The sequence below is a fragment of the Arachis hypogaea genome, chromosome 17 (genome assembly GCF_003086295.3).
Source record: "Arachis hypogaea cultivar Tifrunner chromosome 17, arahy.Tifrunner.gnm2.J5K5, whole genome shotgun sequence".
Taxonomy (NCBI): Eukaryota; Viridiplantae; Streptophyta; class Magnoliopsida; order Fabales; family Fabaceae; genus Arachis; species Arachis hypogaea.
Genome location: NC_092052.1, coordinates 128,976,029 through 128,992,407, shown reverse-complemented (window position 1 = coordinate 128,992,407; position 16,379 = coordinate 128,976,029). Strand labels below are relative to the sequence as shown.

Sequence of the window (16,379 nt, the reverse complement as noted above, 5' to 3'; positions counted from 1 at the left end):
GTTTTTTATTGTTATAATTATTTCGCGGGCCGTCTTTTAGTAACTATAAAGAGAGAGAAGTATGACAACATTGGCTTGGACATGGGAATAAAGGAAGATGACGAGAAATCCAAAAACAAGATGATTCCCCAACCCAACAACTTATAACAAAAACAAAGCCCATTTTATACCAAAAGTTAAAGAAACAGAGTCCACTGGCCAGAACTTTCTGAGTTTCAAAATATTAGATCCATGAGTTAAATATCAGTGGAGCTTTTTTTTTTTAAGTACTTTACTAATTATGACAAAAAAATACTTTTCTAATAAAAAAATTGTACCCAGTAGTCCAGTACACATAATAATAGCTCATTTTATTTAGTAAACCAAAAAATAGTTTTCTAAAGAAATAAACAGTTGGTCAAATATATTCTTTATTCTCATTTATGTTACATGAATTTGGATATTGTACTAAAACGAATTTAGGATATGAAAATTTTAAAAAAAGTATGGATATGGTGATATATATAATTTATATAAATTTTACACTTTTTAAACTTAAATGGTAATTTTAACTTAATAAAATATGTTTTATATAACTTTAAAGATCTCTAGTCTAGTCACCAAAAAAATATCAAGTCACCAAAAAAAAATCTCTGGTCCGCAGTGTCACTCTGGTGCCGCTGCACTTCTCTGCTGTCCGGTCCGACACTGTCCCAACGTCGCCCAGCCTCCCGCCCACGAAGCCCAGCATCTAAAGAGTCAAAACTTAGCATTCTAAGACAAATATCTAATTAATTGTAGAATAAAAAGTTAAAAACTTCACCCAAAATAATGTAATTTTGAATTAATTTGAATAAGAAATATCTGATCTATATCCAAAAAGTATTCTTTCTCGGAATTTTTTGTTTTTTGTTTTTTTGTCCGATGCAACATATACCTTGTGAATAAAGCAGATTCTCATCATTAGAATCAAATGTCTGATGATTATACAGGTAAAGGTGAAATGAAATACCACCATTCCATGCCATATGGTTATAAACTTATAATTGTTGCTCGTAGAAATTTGGATCTACACATTTAACTTCACTATCTGCTTTTCAAGTATTCTGTATATAGTTTTTCCTTTTTCTTCTTTTTCAGCAAATTTTCTAGAGTTCAACAATATAATTTGCATGACAAAAGGTTCTCTTTGCCCTGTTTTCCCCTACTTCTTGAGTAAGTGCATATTTCAGCCAAATTTTGATATTCATTTTAGATAAATCATCCAAATTTTGATATCCTTCTAGATGTTTCTTTCCGTTCCATTTTTCATTTTTTATTATGTTGAATTGGTTGTTTATGATGTTATATGTATCCTTGAATTCAATAAATTTGTATGCCTTTCTTTTCTTTGGCCAAGAAACTTGCTGATTTTCCTTGTCAAAATCATATTGGATTTCTTGCTATTAAGTGTTGATATCTGAAGAATTATTACTTTTATACATATATATTACTGACATCTTCCAAATCTTTGAGCTATATTCTTCAGGTTTTCATCATGCGGTTAGTAGCTTTGGTTTAGACGTATCTTTGACAGACATAAAAATTTCTTGTCATGAAATTGTACTTGAAAAGCTTTTTATTCTTGCATAACTAACTGATTTGAATGGCGATTTAGCATGGCATAAAGCTTTAAAATATAGAACCTGACTGATAAATACAATAGAAGACCAACAAATGTGCCTAACAAAAAGCCTAATCAATTGTGCCAAGTGTCTCACTAATATTGGTTAGAGTTTTTGTTAGAGAAATTTATCATTCTCCTATAGCATTTTTATGAACCCAAGATTATTTGCATGCTGAGAATTTAGTACTCAAGCAATTCACATATGATCTGTCTTATTCAACATATTTGTAATGTCTATTTTTGAGTTAAAAAAAATGTGTGTTCACATTATCGTTGATATGCATACTTGGATTATTTCTTGTAACTCGGGAAATTGTTGGATATATGTTACTTTTTTTTCTGATAAGTTTCAATAATCCTAGTCTCTAGCTACAATGAGGATGATATATTATATAGCTAGAGGGATTGGAGTTTAATATGTTGCTTCCTTGTCATTCATCAAGTATACACCAACAACATATTTTCTTGATTCTATATCAAAATTGAAGCAAATCCACCATTCTGCATGTTGTCCTTAAATTTCCCTTGTTTGTGTTGACATTTGAGTCTTTGCTCAGACCACATAAATGTTGGTAACTGGAGATACCTAGCAGCACTCGTCGATCCCAGCAATGTCCATTGAACCTGAAAACCTTCTTCCAGCTTTGCAGCCAAAGAATAGAAGTCTATGAAGTATGAAGTTTCCCATTGACAGCATAATTTACTTATTATATTTAGTATATATGGAGAATGAATTCATATATGAACTCAGCTTGTCCTTGCTCATTATTTAACTCTGTATTTGATGCCTTGCTTCAAAGTAATAACCCAGTATTAATGCAATTTCAAGATTGATCCATGTTAGACAGATTTAACAAAGTTTTACTTTGGTTATTGAAAACCTTATAGTCCTCTCTTTATCGTGGCTTATGAGTTATGACTGACTCTGTAAAAAATTTGCGATGAGCTTAGCATAGGCAGAGTTAAAACTTTTTGAAATAATTACATGAGAACTATATAACCATCTTAATAAAGTGGTGCATTTAACATTCTTTTATTTTAAATCTACGTTCTTTTTATGTTCAAGTCTTGTATGAGTATTTTAAGGTTTTAGGAATTAGGTCTTTTTTTTTTATCCGTTCATGATATTACAAAAAGTGCAGTTCTACTTCTACATGCAGGCATCATAAAGTGAAAGATGCACGTTCAGGGTCATACTGACAATACACATAGCATATATATAGCACCGAGGAGTGCTAGGAGCAGCAGAATTTGTAATGTGTAGCAATCAATTAGTCATTATCAATATTTTCAATGGTGTGAGATGACATCTGATAGTGTAGGATTATTCAATTTTCTTTTGATGGTTAAGTGTTGGCTAAATTTCAATAAAAGTACTTGCCTTTAGACTTTTCCTATATAGCAAGTACAAAAATAAAAAATAAAAAAAAATAAAAAGAAAGAACTTACAAATATATAACATTTACTCTTTTTCTCTATATCTATGCAGGGGCAGAGCTAGATGAAAGATTAGAGGAGATCAAAAATATTTATATAATAAAATAAGACTAAAATAAAATTTTAAGGGGACTAAACTGAAATTTACATATAATTTACATGTAAAAAATTAAGAGGAGTGTTAGGGGGACAGCAACTTTTGTGATTTGTAGCCATCAAATAGCCATCAATGATGATTTCAATGATGTGAGATTGGTGTGAGATTTCATCCAATAGCTCACTTTTCTTTGCTAGTTACATACTAGCCAAAATTTAATAAAGTTGCTGATCCCCTAAACTTTTTCAAAAATTAAAATTAGGGAAACCGTTGCCCCCTTTACTACAATGTAGCTCCGCCCTGTATCTATGTACATTGTCAATATGTACTTCGAGTGTATACCAAAGTGAAAATCTACTCGTGTAGTTGCATATATCCAATTTGTAACTGCGGTATGTGTTGTCACTACTCATTACCATGAAATTGACTTAAATAAATGTACCATTTTTGCTATAATAAATAAGTAATGCTACAAAAATAATAATATAAAATTATTTTATTTAACTTAATATTTATTTATAATATTTATAGTTATATGTTTTTTTACATCTAAAATTACTCATTTATTTTAACAATAATTAATGAACATCAATAAAAAAAATTGAATTATTTGAACTAATTTTTATTGTCATCCAACTATTTTTGTTTATTATCATGTTTGTGGACCTTTTCTAAAATTTAGAATCACAAAATATTACTAGCTCGTGGAAACATCAAGGCTACACCCACTGATCACTCCATTCACGCATACTTGAATATCAGAGTAAGGTAGAAATTTAGGTACAGCCAACTACATAAAGTTGATAATTGAGAGTTGTTAGATAAAAATTTAGTCAAATTAGTTAAATTATTTAACTGTTTTTAACTATCAACTTCAAATAAAATTGACTGAACCCATACATTGATAGAAGAGAGCCTCTTCAACATGCAATTGTACCATGATAACTTTATGTAAAGTTGATAATTGAGAGCCGTTAGATAAAAATTTAGTCAAATTAATTAAATTATTTAATTGTTTTCAACTATCAACTTCAGATAAAATTAACTGAACCTGAATTTTCACCTGAAAACATACATTGATAGAAGAGAGCCCTCTTCAACGTGCGATTGTACCATGGTAAAGTGAACCGCACTAGCTACGACACCATTATTAAGGAGAAGAAGAAAGAGAGATTCTTGAGAAAAAAAAAAAGGGACTAAGAAAATCAGACAAATATAAACATATAAAATCTTAAAAAAAAGGAACAAAAGTTGTGATGTTATGAATATATTAAAGTTTTATAAAATCAGCCCATAGCTAACCTTTTTGTATTTTTGTTTCCAATTAATTTTATAAATTGAGAGTAAGCTTACATTATTATGTAAATGTATGACGTAAAGTATTATTATTTATGAAACTTAGCGGACCAGGGTACCGCTGGTACTGGCAGTCGTTAATTTTATAAGGAATATTAAGTCCGATCCCAACTGAACCAAGTAATAAGTAAATAGGAAAAGTCTAGGGGTCAGTAATTTTTGTGTTTTCTGGCTAGCATTTAATCATTAAAAGAAAAGTGAGTGATGTCTCACCATTAGATATAATCTCACACCATTAAAAACACTATTAATAGTCAATTGATAGTTACAAAATACCAAAGTTGCTGGCCTCTAGCATTGCTCTAAGTAAATATGTTGTAGGATATAATATGTAAAGTGAAAGCGATCAATTAGAACGACAACAATTTGCTGAAAATAACAGGTTTAAAAACTTTTTTTTTAATCAAAGATAGGAGATTCGAATCCATAATCTCTTAATTGAGTATGGAGAGACTATGCCATTTGAGTTATAACTTATTGGCGTTTAAAAACTTGTTTTGAAAAACTTGTTTTACACATAGCAGAAGACTTTTTTTAATTATCATTTGTGTAAATAAATAAAAAATAGTTATCATTTGAGCTAATCGTAATAGAATAATAAACTAAGTGATAGAAAATCTATACGACCAATAATTTTTTATTTAACATATAAATAATACAAAAATATTATTTGTACACTAAAATCAGCTACAAATGTATTTATATATAAATATATGTGTGATTTAATTTATTTTTAATGTGTATTTATATTTTAACATATATTTTATACTGTAGTTAATTTTAATGACAGATTTTGATATACATGTAGCATAATTCTAAACAATAATTTTATCCATTAATTCTATCTTTCTTCTTCCATTATTAACGTACTATCAATGCAAGTATGTTGGCTACATAATATTTTTATCGATTATATTATATATACATTAAAATCAGTCATTAAAGTTAATTATTAATATAAAATATATATATTAAAATATAAATATATATTGACATATATATAAAAATATATTAATGACGATTTTAGTGGCTGATTTTGGATTACAAATAATATTTTTGTATTTCTATATGTTGATTACTAAACTGATCTGTGGACCATGTAGCAGCATTTGATTACGTAAACTATACATATAAGATTAAAACAAAATTATATAGTTTGTACTTAATAACTCCTATGAATGTAAATGTAACAGTTATGCCCGATAACCAAGGGATTTGCTTGAAGCATTTGAGGCGCAAATCAAAGTCGCAGTAGTGCAGTAGTGAAAATAATACGCTGATGCAGGGAGTCTTGGCTCTTTGCGAGCGAGACAGGGAATCCGGTATTTAATAATCCTTATGAAAGACAAAGTACATGAATATGTGAGTTTTTAATATCAAACGACTCAGAGAACACATTAAATTATTCCAAACAACAAGGTGATAGTACGAAACTGGTCCTTGATCGATCTGGTTTAAATATACATATAGAACACTTGGCAAAGCATCCATCTTAATAATAGAGCCTATATATATATATATAATAGCATTATTGCAAAAAAAAATAAAAAAATAAAAAAATCTTTGGGAAAAAGCATCCATCTTAATAATAGTGCCCCCGTATAGTAGCATTATATTGAAAAAAAAAAAAAAAAAGAAAGAATGAGTTTCTGGACATCCCTGTCTCTTGTTTCAACTCTTTCATCATTCTCTCTCTCATTCACCCTATAAATCTCTCACATACACACTTCCACTACTGGCATCAGTTGTACGGCACAACTTGGTTCTCTAGTTCTCTTTCTCCTTCTCTCTTTCTCTACCTTTAACTATCTTTGTCCCTATGGACATGGACATGGATGGCATCCCAGACAGCCTCGATTTCTCCGAACACAGCACCACCACACCCACGTCCGATGAGGACTGCAACTGGGATCATCTGTCCCCTCTCGTCAACTGGGAGTCCTTCACCACCGACAACGACGACTTTCACAGCCTCGTCGGTTCCATATTCGACGATGCGCGCGCCGCTGCCATCTTGAGCCAAGACCATGGCTACCTTGAGGAGGCCTCAAGCTTCGATGACGGCAGCGTCTCAGCAACAGAGGACAAAAGAGGCGGCTGCGAATATCTGAAGGACTTGCGGCTGGTCCACCTGCTGATGGCGGCGGCCGAGGCACTTGCCAGTGCCACCAAGAGCCGTGACCTGGCTCGAGTGATATTGGTTCGGCTCAAGGAGTTAGTGTCCTCCACCCAAGGCAGCACCATGGAGAGGCTCGCGGCGCACTTTACCGACGCCCTCCAGACTCTGCTAGAAGGCGCCTGTGGGGGTGCGCATAGCGCCACAAAGCACCATCCACTTCAAAGTGGGGACCACCAGCAAACAGACACAATAACGGCCTTCCAGCTTCTCCAAGACATGTCCCCTTACGTTAAGTTTGCTCACTTCACAGCTAACCAGGCCATCCTGGAGGCCGTAGCCCAGGAGAGGAGGGTTCACGTCGTTGATTATGACGTCGCAGAAGGGGCCCAATGGGCCTCCCTAATGCAGGCCTTTGTGTCCCATAAGGAAGGCTCACCGGGCCCTCACTTAAGGATCACCGCATTATCACGGGGTGGAAACAGCGGACGCAGATCCATCGCCACCGTTCAAGAAACCGGTCGCCGATTAGTTGCTTTCGCTGTGTCCCTTGGGCAACCGTTTTCTTTTCATCACTGTAGGTTAGACCCTGACGAAACCTTTCGACCTTCTTCTCTGAAACTTGTTCGTGGAGAGGCTTTGGTTTTCAACTGCATGCTGCACCTACCTCACCTCAGTTATCGGGCCCCGGACTCTGTCACTTCGTTCTTCAACGGTGCGAAGGCGCTGGGTCCGAAGCTAGTGACGGTGGTGGAAGAAGAGGTGGGGCCCGTTGAAGGGGAAGCGGGCTTTGTAGGGAAGTTCATGGAGTCTTTGCAGCACTACTCGGCAGTGTACGATTCGCTGGAGGCGGGGTTTCCGATGCAGAGTCGGCCCCGGGCTCTCGTGGAGAGGGTTTTCTTGGGCCCGAGAATAGCGGGGTCGTTGGGGCGGCTATACTGGAGGGGTGGGGATGAAGAGAGAGAGTCGTGGGGGGAGTGGTTGCGTGCCGCGGGGTTCACCGGAGTTCCTATAAGCTTTTTTAATCATTGCCAAGCTAAGCTGTTGGTTAGTCTATTTAACGACGGGTATAGAGTGGAGGAATTTAGTAACAATAAATTGGTGTTGGGTTGGAAATCAAGGCGTTTGCTTTCAGCATCTATTTGGAATTATTCTATTTCAGAACCTTAATTATTTTAGCTTTTAATAACTCTAAAATAAAAAAGTGAGAATAGAAATAAAGTTAAAAAGATCTGATCTTCTGCTTCAAAATTCATCCTACAAGAACACTTCTTAAACAAGTGCTCTTGTTGGGATTTTGCTGTCATGTGGAAAAGAATTCTGGCAACTAGTTTTCTTTCCTTTTGTTTGTCCATGATTCATTCATGTTTGAAAGTTTTCTTCTCAATTCAATGTTTAGTTTCTCCTTTGAGAGTTTGTGGGATTATACTAACATTTCCTCTAAGCTAGTTGTAAAAATTATTCCTAATAAACTTCCTTTTCAGTTTTGTCGACATTTGACCTGCAAGCATGTTTAAGTGTTTAACTAATATAGTCACAAACTTTCTAATTTCACGGCCACATTCAACGAATTTAGATGCTCTAAATTTTAAATTTGTACTTTAGTGGGTAAAGTGTGATCTTTTATTTTTTAATGATTTCTCTCTCATATTTATTTTTGCTCCCACCTATAAAATAAATGGTGAGAGATCACACTTTACTTTCTAAAGTAAAATTCAAACTTTAGCGAATCCAAATCCATATTCTAACATGTGCTAACCAAAAAATGAGTCGTAATGGCATCATCAAGCAATATCACCTAACAAGGGATTAAGAAATCACTATGCTTATTATGTATATATATGGACAACACAAACACCAAACCTGTGGTGGTTTAAAATTATTCATATAGTTTGTCATGTTTAATTAATTTGGATCAGGTTCTGCCTCCTACCTAGTGAACTACCCCGTGTAACAGTTATCCCCGACTACCAAGTGGTTTGCTTGAAACATTTGAAGCTCAAATCAAAGCAACATTGAAAATAATATAAGCTAACGCAGGGAATCTTGGCTCTTTGCGAGAGCGACAGGGAATCCACTATTTTGTAATAGTTTCTTTGGTATATACGAGGGAATATATCTTACAAAAAAACAGAGTAGTTGACAAAACTTTTTGAACTGTTATGGCCTTGAATATTTTTCTAATTTCTAAAACCTTTCTGGGTTCCATCATGCGAGAGGGATGTGGCCTGATCCCTTATACAATATATATTCTACCAAAAAAAATGGATAACTTAATAAAAAATATTGTTTGTACATCAAAATCACGGCCACTAAAATCAGTCATCAATATATTTATGTATAAATATATGTGTTATTTAATTTATTTTCAATGTGTATTTATATTTCAATATATATTTTATACTAATAGTTAATTTTAATAAATAATTTTAATGTATACATAACATAATCATAACTTAATTTAGCTGTTATTAAAATGTAATTATCTTAATTAAAGATATTCCAAAGGAACTTGTTTGGTTAAGTATAGCGCTATGAAACGAAGAGATCGGTCCGTCTAAACTCATAAATTATACAAATTGATATTTTTTAATTAGCCTAACTACACATTCAATCATCTTTGTATCCAAATCTAATCAAATTGGTCCAAACTCAATAAAAATTACTTTCATCATATCCGCGTGTATCACACGCGCGTTTTAATAATGCAACTACTTTCTCTTCGTCTTCTCCTTCTATTTCTCTGTTTCCTCCTCCTCCTCCTTCTTTTAAATTTGCACACGTAGGTTCTTTTGAATTTATATAATGAACAATGTTCAGTTCACAATGACGTGACAACATGGCAATTGAGATGTATGAAGAGTGGCGAGCGAGTCGCATGAGATAGAAGTAACTTCTAGGCTTAGTTTAAATTCCCGTTGTTTATGTTGGCATCGAATTTGTGTTTTAATAGCTTAATTTGTGTTTGAAAGACTTGTTGTGATATTATTGTAAGACTTATTAATGGAATTGTAAGACTTGTTGTGAATCGAAACATGGATACTGTAATTGACATTTTATAAGAATTATTGATGATGGTTATTGTTGGTTGTTGTGATAGTATTGAATTGTATAATAGCTTCATGTTTACTTCTTCTTAGGTGATAGTGGACAAACGCATATTGCGTGACGAAGAAACTGAAGCATTCGTTGGCTTCAGAGAGGAGTTTGTTGTTGATTGTCAGAAGGCGGATTGTGGTCAACTCAAACCCAGAACTTTTGAAAAACTAGCTTTGAAGATGCTAGAGGCCTTCCCAAATTGTACTCTAACCGCCAAACATTGCAAGAATAAGCATAAGCGGCTGAAAGCATAGTTATTAAAACTGGACTGGCCTGGTCGGTTTGACAAAAAAATCGGTGAACCGGACCCAATACCGGTCCGATCCGATCCAATATTTGGATTGTACAAGAAAAGGAATCGAAACGAACTGGTCAAACTCAAGGTGAACTGATGAAAACCAGTTCAACTGAACCGCTTGAGATCTACAATTTCAAGAAATGTATGACATGGAATTCGAACCGTATTCAGGATAAAGGGTGTCCTTCCTTGCCACTAAGCTGTTGTGCTTCTTAATATTACAAATGCAAATTATAATATATATAAATATCTTTCATCAAATAGTTTACTTCTATTTAATTTATTTTAATTTTAGTTTTAAACTCACTCATTCTTAAATTAATTATATTTTTATTTAACAATAAGAATAAACTCACTTATTTTTTCTTTTCATAATTATATAATATCTATTAATATTATTTTTTAATAAATACTTGTAGTATATAATAGTATAATAGATATAAACTAATTAATAAATTATTAAAATTTAAAAATAATAGTTATTTTAATATAAAAACAAAATAAAAATATTTATGATAGAGTAAAATTAACAAAATACTTATTGTTCATGTTCTAATTATTTTAGAATAGCTAGATATTCTTAAAATGTTAGTGAAAATATGTATTTTAAATTTTAATTTTAATTTTTTTACTATTTTTTATTTATATAGGACCAAGTCAATCGGTTCAACCAGTGATCCAACGGTTGAACCAATGACCTAGTGATCCAGTAGTCTGACCGGTTCAACTACCGGTTCAGTTCTGACAACTATGGTTGAAAGAGAAGTATAAGTACACCTCTGAGATGCTTGCATGTAGTGGATTTGGCTGGAATTCTGAAAAACAATGTGTCGAGGTTGACAGCAAAGATGTCTTTGATGCATGATGAAGGTCATGTGTAAATTTAACTCAAGTTGAATGATTTATCACTCTAAAGTGTATATTTAGTACAACTTTTTTTTGTTGCAGGCAAACCCGACCAAATTCTATACTCATGGGACGCCATTCCTTTTGTTTTATCGGCTGGAGGGTATATTCAGAAAGGACAAAGCCACGGGGGCAGGTGTAGTCAGTGGTTTTGACGCAGAGGAACAAGTCGATGAAGTAATTGAAGACCAAACTCAAGGATTGAACGACTCTGACATGTCTGCAAATCCAACCATCAACGGAGGGCATGGACAAGCTTCACACTCTGATGCTGGTGCAAGTCCAGGTAACACAAGGCATTCTAGTAGGAAAAAGAGGCAAACTGATGTTCAAGAGAGGATGCCTGAGCATATCCAGCAATCCAACGCTACCCAATTACAGAATGCCCAATTAATTGCTGATGCTCTCGTTGGTGTGAACGGAAAGTTTAAGATCGGTGAGAAGCTTGAACAACTTGGGTTCGAAGAGGATGAGGTGGTGCAGGTCGTATTGAATATTTTTGAAAATCCGCATCTATGTGCTCACTTCTGGGGTTTGACAGATTCTCAGAAGAGTGCTCTTGTGCGATCCATTATCTTTTAGGATGAGTACTTATTGTCTGAAGTTGTGATTTATTTATGAAACTTGTTATGTGGTTTAGAATAATATTTTGAAGCTTATTTAAAATGATTTAGGACTAACAATGTTTTGGTATTAGTTAGATAGTCAAAACGGTATTACTTGTTATGTGGTTTACTAGAGGGAGAGGGTCAAGCATCGCAGGGAGCGGTTGGATATTGAGTCTGAGGAGGAGGCAAAGTATGCCCGATAGGAAGAGCACGATGACATACCAGCCGACGACGAGGACTCACCACCACCACCATTGGGGTCACAGTCACAGCCAGTTTCGGACAATCCTTTTGCAGCCCCACCTGGCTGGGTGGATCTTGGGGCATCGAGCAGTCGTCACGAGGCCTCCATGGTCGAGGAGATCCAATTCAACGAGGCATTTCAAATTCATACCACTGACCAGCAGACCATGCAGCGCATCGCCGAGAAGTTTCGCACGGGAAGAGAGTAGAGTCTCGAACAGGATCATCATCATTCATCTGCTCATGCGTCTACCTTAGTGTGGGTTCCTTACTTGTTGCCAGGGCCTAGCACCTCATACGGCATAGATGTCCGCCCCGATGCTCAGTATGTGACACCCCCTTTGGTTGATTATGAACGATTGATGACTGCATCCCAGTCAATTCCACCACCATCACTTTATCCACCTATACAGCCTCACTATCAGACTCAGCCATATCCTTATGTGCAGTACTACGACCATAATGTGGTCCTACATCATCCACCACCACCACCGCCTCCACCACCGCACTCACAGGATCCCCTACCGTTCGCACAGCCTCCTCCAACTCTACGACCTAGGAGACCCTCTTGGCAGACCCAGACTCTGTTCTGTGGCATTGGACATTGCTTGCATTACCCGTCTGACCAGCATCGATGATCTTCTTTACTTGCTTTTTGTATTATTTAGATTGTATTATGTACTTCATATATGTTGTGTATTAATATGTTATGTAGTTTATATTGTATACATTATTTAGTTTGTAATCAACACTTTAATTAACTTACTGGAATTTAAAATTTTATCTACCGTTGTCTATTATTTTAGTAACCAATTTGAATTTTGCATGAATTAAGAGTAGTTGAATACTAATTCAGATGTTGCATTCAATTGCTAATAAACAAAATCAACAAGACAACAAATATAATGACACCATACAAATACAAGACATAACTCGTTCAAACGATATACTTCAACAGATACGACACTGCTAGGTGTCCTCGGTGGGTTGATTGGGATAGCCTCTCCAAGTATGCCTACTTTGCCTACATAACCCATACCGTTTCTCTTGGCGCTCTCTCTCATCCATCCCGTTACAAAATCTCATGGAAACTGGTGCGCCGATTGCTTTCTTATGCCTGGCGGGATTAGGATGCAACCGTGCCCCATACCACTCCGGCCATAGCTTCTCGTTCGGTATCGGCGGAAACTCTACCTCATATACCTTCAACACATCCTCTTGCCTATACACCAGTGAACATATGTCCCCACTCGACACTTGTGGCGGCACAAGTAGCAAGTACATGATGACATGGGAAATGAAATGACTGGAAAAGGCCACAGTCACACGTGCCCGCACTCAACCGAACACGGAATGAACCTTGAGACCAACCCTTCAAAAGGCTCTAACTCCTCCACCACAAACATTGAGGCCCTTCTATCGCAGTGCGTAACACGCAGCTTAGAGATTCCTTCCTCGATGTTCTCGACCGCAGCTATCAACCATTGAGAAAACTGATTTTCCGCTGCCGGTTATGCCTGTGCTCCCTGCGCTTCCTGATGAACACATGCTGCAGCCTCTCGTAAGTGCATCTCACGATGGCTGAAATTCATAAATAACTTAAGAACTGGATTCACGCACTCGAAGATGTTCGTTGTCATGTGTCCAAACCTGAAACCCCTATCACAGTGTTGTAACCGTATTTTCTTATTGAATCTACTGGCCTAGTCTGCCATCTCACATGATAAACCTCTCAAAGCATATATGTTCCACTTGTACCCAGCCTTGCTTGTACTATAATTAAGCAGCATTAAGGAGATATCTCTTTCCTTCGGCAGATTTGAAACGAGACATAAAGTTTGCGGCCATGTGCCGGACACAATAAGCATGAAGCGCTCTAGGAGACTTCCAACCACTATCATCGATTCTAAGTGCATCCTTGATCACCTGGGATCTATCAGATATTCAAAAGTCCTTCTTGTGGGGTCACATGTCATCTCAAGTTGGTAAGGAAGAACGACTAGGACTCTGTAGTCTCAAACTCAACAATTGTAAATGCCACAGGAAGGATATTACTATTATTGTCTTGTGCCACTCTAATTAGAAACACACCACCATATTTGCCATACAGATACGTGCCATCGAAGGATACGGAAGGCTTGCAATACTTGAAAGCCTCTACACAAGCAGAAAAAGTCCAGAATACCTTATCAAATTGACTGTAGTCGTGTACCACCAAGTGCTCATCATAGTACGGTACGGCTCTGAAATCACATATTATTCTGGGACAACAAATTTGTAATGCTTGGAGCAACCTTAGTACTTTATTATATGACTCTTTTCAATCTCTGTATATCGGTACAATTGTCTTTTGCTTCACCATCCAGATCTTTCTGTATGAGAGTTTGAAGTGATAGCTTTGCCTAACTTCACCTTGTAGAATAGAGATAGTGACTGATGGGTTGGACTGTATGAGAGGCAGGATGACACTACAAAAGAGGTTGCATCTAACCATTGATGGTCTTGGGACATGGTGGGCTACACAGGTGTGTGCACCTCCAAATTTACGCACTTCTCTAACGAAATAAAATATATAACGTAGGCATTTATAACCAAAATAATCATGATAAATAGGACCATACACCACAATTAAAAACTTGATCTCACTAATATTTGAGATTCTGTCGGAGGACAACACGGAGACTCCAGGGATATCCTGATGCAAATTTCCTGTAATGCACATGGTATTTTAATCGATCCAACTCAACGACTCAATACTCAACACTTCTGTGAATATTGTAATTCTTCACACCTTGCATTACTGCCTCTATGCTCCTGAATCTGTGGTCAATCCTAAACTCCACACCACCATCTATGTTGTAGTTGTTCCCACCCATGTTGAAAAATGTAGTGTCCTCGTGCATCGCGTCCAAATCCAATATATGATAGTGACTGGGTACAACTGATAAGGTCAAAATTGGTTGCGGGGCAGGAAGAAGATACCAAACTGATGCGTCGACCGAAGTCTCTGGTACAAACTCCTCCTCCTCATCTTCCTCAGAAGAACTACTATCGTTGCTATCGGCAACATACTCCTCATCAGACTCCTCACTATCCACGTCTAGGTCTACTGCTGGACTAACATAGAGCAGCGGCAGTGGTGCAAAAGGTGGGTCATCTTGGACAAAATTCGAGTGGCCAGATCCACTGCCACCACATCACCAACCTCCGCAGAAATCTCCATCACTTGTTCCACCATGATTCTCCTATGGATGTCAAACATGAGGCGCACATGCTCATCGCCATGGAGCCAAAACAAGCGAAACCAAAAAATTTTATTTTCCATCAATGCTAGCAACCTATACCCAACTCTTCCAACATCTTTTGTCTCACTAGCTCCCATGTTCCTCATTATTAGACTCTTTAGCTCAGACAGAGAATTTATTCTTCAAGTGCGCAATATAATAGGATTATCATACTCAAATATCACCCTAGTGTCACTGTTTCTCATATGACAATTGGGATACACACTTATAACCACGTATTTGCTACCACTAGACATTTTTTCTTGACTTTTGGAAGAAAAATGGAAGAGAAGAAAAAGTGAAATATTTGTGGAGGATACAAATGGTTGCAGATTCTTTTATCGCTGATCGAAATTTGTCGTACTGTATCTCGTTTACAGAGAAAACGTCATAACATTTCATTTATTTCGTTTATAAGTATGCATCTATATTGTTTATAGTGTAAATAAAATAAGTAATGTAACGCAAATCGATAAAAATACTACACCTATATCTATAAATAAAATATTTATTTTATTTATTTATAAAAAAATCCATGTACTTTGCTGTCAATTGACTTGTCCTTTGTCAAGGCTCTTCTTCTAGATATTTACATGTTAATTAATGAGAAATGTACGCTTGATATATTAATAATTATAATTATTTTTACCGCATTGTTTAATTTTATTTCACTTGCAAATTATTTTCGACTCTTCAATTTTGTCCAGACTTATTTTTTCTTCAAACTACTCTATTTCTTTGGGCCATCGATATTGATGTTGACTATGTTGTTATTATTTTTTGACACTGGTTATTTTGTTAGGCCTTTCTTCTTCTTTTTCGTTGCACCGTTGTATCTCTTCATTGATATTGATGATGTGGTTACCACTTTTAACTTTGATTTTCAACTACACCTTTCTTGTTTTTCTTCACACCACTCCATCTCTTCAGACCATCTATCAATGTTGATGTTAATGATGCTGCTATCATTTTTGACCTAATAAAATTGTGTTTTTATTCGTACTTCTTCGCCTAGATAATAAATCGCATCATCTCTCCACCAATTCAAGTACTCAATGCACCTATGCTATCGACACTGATGAACACCAATAACATTTAATTGCAGGAACTAACAACTTACACCTTGGAAAAAATGTTGTTGTGACCAAGATGATGTGGATCCCGCTATTGAATGCAAGTAGTTTGGCACGAAGCTGCAGACTTAGTAAAAGAGTTAAAAACTAAATGGGTTTCATTTTTTACTTTTTTTTTTTGTTATGTAAAATAGAGGCTCATTTGTGAATACAAAGC

General features: G+C 35.7%; 1 protein-coding gene and 1 long non-coding RNA gene across 2 annotated transcripts; both read left to right on the top strand.

Moving 5' to 3' along the window:
• The first annotated feature begins 977 nt into the window (after nucleotides 1–977).
• Nucleotides 978–3,013, top strand: LOC112765908 (uncharacterized). Its single transcript, XR_003183963.3, has 3 exons — nucleotides 978–1,194; nucleotides 2,203–2,317; nucleotides 2,788–3,013. It is a non-coding gene; the product is annotated as an uncharacterized lncRNA (long non-coding RNA).
• Nucleotides 3,014–6,030: 3,017 nt separating this feature from the next.
• On the top strand, nucleotides 6,031–8,146 carry LOC112766998 (protein NODULATION SIGNALING PATHWAY 2). Its single transcript, XM_025812884.2, has one exon. It carries the CDS (start codon nucleotides 6,355–6,357, stop codon nucleotides 7,819–7,821), a length of 1,467 nt encoding a protein of 488 aa, XP_025668669.1. The 5' UTR covers nucleotides 6,031–6,354; the 3' UTR covers nucleotides 7,822–8,146.
• The last annotated feature ends 8,233 nt before the right edge of the window (nucleotides 8,147–16,379 follow it).